Here is a 5,000-nt window from a genome sequence, read left to right on the forward strand (position 1 = left end):
GCAGCAGCAGCAGCAGTAGTAGTGGCAGCGGCAGCAGCAACAGTGGGTTAGTGAGGAGGAACAGACCAGCGTGCGTTAGTGCAACAGCAACCAGGCGGTGCTGTCGTGTGTTACACTCGCAAGGCTCAAAACAACGCCAAAGGGAGGGGTGGGAGGGGGCACGGGAAGACACTGTAAAGGTGGAGGGACAGGGAGTGAAGGGGCTACGGAAGGAATAGTTCGGAGGGGGAGCAGGAAGATGCAAAGATGAAAGGAATAGACAGGGACAGATCAACAAAAAGAGAGAGGCATATAAAGAGATAGACAGGCAGAGAAAGGGAGAGAAAACAAGAAAAGAGATGAGAGACTAGTAACAGAGAAAAGAAAAGTGCCAAAGGACCTCTGATTCACGCACTCTACCTCCCCCTCCCCGCTCATCCCCCCCACCTCGTTGTCTAAGCCTCCCGTCAGACAAACAACAGCCCATTGAGTTGCGTGTGAAGATGGATCGCGTTCCAATCAGAGGCTAGTTTTTTTTTTCAAGACAGCGTGACGAAGGACGGGAATCAAGGATTTTAAGGATGAAGAACGGGAAGAGAGAAAGAACAGAGAGAAATGAAGGAAAATGGACATTCCAGAGGAGTTTTAGGCTGGGACGAAATACTGTGCGTATAGGAAGTAAGCATAGAATAATCAGAGCTGTAAATCTGAGAAAAAAAAATGTGAGAAAAAAAGGAATGCGAGAAAAGAGAAGTAGAAGAGAGAGAGGGAGAGGGGGAGAGAGAGAGAGAGAGAGAGAGAGAGAGAGAGAGAGAGAGAGAGGAGAGAGAGAGGAGAGAGAGAGGAGAGAGAGAAGAGAGAGAGAGAGAGAGAGAGAGAGAGAGAGAGAGAGAGAGAGAGAGAGAGAGAGAGAGAGAGAGAGAGAGATTTCCGACAGAGTAGCATCAAAACTAAAGAAAAGAACGTGAGGAAAGGAAAAAGGCGCAAGAATACAAGGGCGTCGTCACAACACGACGGCATCCCAGCCTGGCGAGGCGAAAGGAATGGAAGGGAGAAGGGATGCCTCATGCTCTAAAGGACAAAAAGAACAGCCAGTGCTCGGGGACAAGGCAGATGAGGGAGGATGCCATTGCACTTAGAAGTCGAGACAAGACGAGAAGAGAAGAAACCAGGGCCACAGGAACCACTTGAGAAACATGGCATTTGAAGGGTGAAGAGGAAGAGGAGGAGGAGCTCCGTCGCGGGGGCAGAGCTGTGCCTCGTGCCAAGCTTGGCTTGAGTCCCTACAGGTACAAAGACGACGAAGACGACGGCGACGGCGGCGGGCGCGAGAGGTCTACGAGGGGCCCGGGCGAGGCCTGAGGAACCGCGGGAGGGGCGGAGGTCAGAGAGCCGACTCCTGCGACCTCGGCGGTGGTTCGTACTGGCGGCCGTGGACGGCGGTCACGTGGTACTTGACGTTGGACACCTGGTAGAAGACCTTGGGGCACACGGGACACGGGAAGGCGTTGCCCGTGTGGATCTTCTCATGGCGCGAGAGCGTGACGCGCGTGCGGAACCGCTTGCCGCACTGCGGACACGGGAACCACGGCCTGTTCACGGCCAGGGCCCTGCCGCCTACCGCCGCCGCCGCTGCCGCCGCTGCCTCCGTCGCCGCCCCGCCCGCGCCCACCACGACGTCGCCCACGCGCGTAAAGGTGGTGTGGGTGAGGCTCTCCAGGTGGCTGAGGGGCGCCATCGGGGGCGGGCTGAAGGGGGTCCACGTCGGAACCTCCGGAACTCGAGTTGTGGTGGTGGAAGGTGTTGAGGAGGGTGATGTAATGGCTGTTGGTGTTGGTAGTGGTGGTGGTGGTGGTGTTGACGAGGTGACTGCTGCTGCTGCTGGCAGTGGTGGTGGTGCCCTCCCCGAGCTGCCCACGGCTCCCCCCGGCTCCCCCCACCACAGTTCCAACACCTCCCCGCTCTCCTGCTTCACCCTGGCACCACCACCTGCGGGAACAAACATCGGTGAGCGACGCCACCACACTACCAGCCAGGCCTACCATCGCTACCACTACCAGCCAGGCCTACCCTCGCTACCACACTACCACTACCAGCAAGGCCTACCCTATATACACACCAATCTACTGACCAGGAACTACACCTACCCCCTGCTCCCCCACCTTCTACTCCCTACTCCAAACCAAGTCCCCAAATTTGCGATTCACATCTGTACTACAAGGCAAAGAAAAACCTCGCACTCAGATCTACCACAACCAATTTCTCCCTCTCTACCGCAATACCAACCACACTTCCGAACCAAACCTACCTAGACTACCAACCATGCCTACTAACTACCAAGGCCAACAGTAGTCACCTCACCTCCATCCTGGTCTCTCAGTACACCTACACTCCCGGAAGAGTCAACCATACAACCAACTGCCATCCTTCTCTACTACCAGTACTACAATCAGGCCTACTAAAGGTGCAAAAACCAAACTCTTCTATCTTACTATTACTATTACTGTTACTAGTATTGGCCCAGTCATGTGCAACCCAATTACATCTTGCTTATCGTAACTATTAACTAAGTCCCACGAGACTAACTGACACTGAAGCGTTAATACCTGAGGATTACAGACCGCCATACCATCGCGTTACCATATTTCTTTAAAAGCTCCCTTACAACTTTTATTATTATCATTATCATCATTATTATCATTATCATTATTATACAGCGAACACGGATTTAATTTAATATCAGTTTAATAAACAGCATCACAATTTCTCGTAGATATTCTTATCAAAGCAACGTAGCTCACAACTACTATTACTACTACTACCACTACTACGAATACTACTACATCTACTACTACCACTACAATTACTGTTACTACTATTACTATAAGTACGTCCCCCGGCAATTACCTAAACTGCGTCGATCTTACATTATATATCACATGTTAAAGCCATCCCTAGATCCATTATACATCACATAAATAATACAGACCATGCACTGCTTTTAACAATCCCCAGGAAACATAACGAACCTATCATTCTCCACAGAAAACTGTAAACCTCACTGACCTATTGTACTATCTCTATATCTAAAGTTAATTTTCACTATATGCAAATACCTCTTTCACTCACACAGGGACCGTGCTTCATTCACCACAGGCGCACATTAACTCGCTATATAAAATGACAAGTATCATCACAACAGTCATGCACACATATTCAGTAAAGTTATGGTAGAAGGTCTAATAGACGTAACACAAGAATGCTATTTTTGCGTTAAAATTTCGATATTGTTCATACATAACATTTATAGACTGATACCCACACAAATATAGAGGTGCACACAATACACACATAATACGCAAATTTACCAAACACAATTCACTCACGCATGCTCCACGCACACGCATGCATATACACATACACATGCTCTCTCTCTCTCTCTCTCTCTCTCTCTCTCTCTCTCTCTCTCTCTCTCTCTCTCTCTCTCTCTCTCTCTCTCTCTCTCTCGTTCACTCTCTCTCTCGTCTCTCTCTCTTAAGAACCCACTTAACTTATACGATTCCAATCAAAATCAAGGGTCACAAATATATAGGACTAACAGTCGACCAACTCTTATCCACGAAAATATCTCTGTGAGAATTAATTAGTGTGCCGACATTGTTAAGCACGACTGGAACCATCACTCACACATTTCAAGCAAAACTTTCTAATTCATAAAAAGCAACAACTAAATAAACAAAATCCTAACGCAACTCCAAAACGAAAACTGCATGACCTAGCCACAGAGACGATCGAAACATACTTCGATCTTCTTTAGACAGAATCAGAAACTACCATCAGTAACATTTCTTGAAACCAGAGAAAAAAAAAGATAATAACGATAAATAAATAAAACATATACAACAACTTTCCATATTTTTTTCACATTATGGAAAGTAACACAGTGATTTGTACTATATTTTTTTGAGGCAAGGATGCACTTGACGAGTTGGTTAGTTGAAGAAAACATTTTAAATAATTACTATTGTTAGTCAATCATCAAATACTCACTAACCTATCATCAACCATAGTCTACAGTCATATAAACAAAATTGCAACCTTTCATCAATAATCAACAACCTGTTAACCTGTCCTCAATCACTAACAACCAGTCAAGTGCATCGTCGCCTCGATGGAAAATAAATAAATAAACAAATAATCATAATTAATCACAACAACAAGAGCAATAACAATTATAATAATAACAATTAACAAAAAAGGAAACAGAGCACAGTCTTCGACATTTCCACAAACGAACAGGAAGACAAAGAGACATGAATAATTACTCCTCTCTTCTCCTTTCGCTCTACCTTTTATTCGCCTATTTTCTGAGTTAATCACCTACCTTGTTTGTGTTGTCTCCCTGTGTTGGTGATTGTTTATTTCCCTTGTTTGTGTTGTTTATCGGTGTTATTACTTGTTCATTTCCTTGTTTGCGTGTTTACCTGTATATCTTGTGTTGTTCACCTGTTTATCTTGTTTGTGTTGTTTACCTGTGATATTTTCATTTTTTAAAACTTATTTTGTTATTTATCTACTTGTTTACCTTATTTATGTTGTTATCTACCACGTGGGGTTTGTCTACCTGTATTGTCTTCGTGTAAATCTACTTTGTATGTGCTACTTACAATTTTTATTACCTATTTACTTAAGCCTTTCTTGTTCTTTATCTATGTTCATTTCCTGTTAATTTAGCTTGTTTCTATTATTTACGTTTATTTACCTCGTTTCTGTCATTTTCGTTTTGTGTTATCTTTTTATTCATCTATTATTTTTGTTTACTTAGTCTTGTTTCCCTGTCTATTAACCATATTTGTTATTTCGTTTTGTTCGATTTTGTTGTTTGCGCTGATTAACACAGACACAGACACAGACACAGACACACACACACAACACACACACCACACACACACACACACCACACACACACACACACACACACACACACACACACACACACACACACACACACACACCACACA

At 45.1% G+C, this 5,000-nt stretch overlaps 1 protein-coding gene across 4 annotated transcripts in view; it reads right to left on the reverse strand.

Moving 5' to 3' along the window:
* LOC119583657 (longitudinals lacking protein-like) overlaps positions 1-5,000 on the reverse strand; it is a 127,703-nt gene that overhangs the window by 14,768 nt on the left and 107,935 nt on the right. Inside the window, exon 7 of one of the 4 annotated variants that reach the window (XM_037932316.1) lies at positions 878-1,968. The exons of the other annotated variants lie outside the window; for them this stretch is intronic. Within the exon in view, the coding sequence (XP_037788244.1) occupies positions 1,364-1,968 (605 nt within the window). The 3' untranslated portion in view covers positions 878-1,363. Of the gene's footprint in view, positions 1-877; positions 1,969-5,000 lie in introns of those variants that run through there. 4 annotated transcript variants of the gene reach the window in all.

Source organism: Penaeus monodon, chromosome 2 (assembly GCF_015228065.2).
Source record: "Penaeus monodon isolate SGIC_2016 chromosome 2, NSTDA_Pmon_1, whole genome shotgun sequence".
In the NCBI taxonomy this organism is placed as follows: Eukaryota; Metazoa; Arthropoda; class Malacostraca; order Decapoda; family Penaeidae; genus Penaeus; species Penaeus monodon.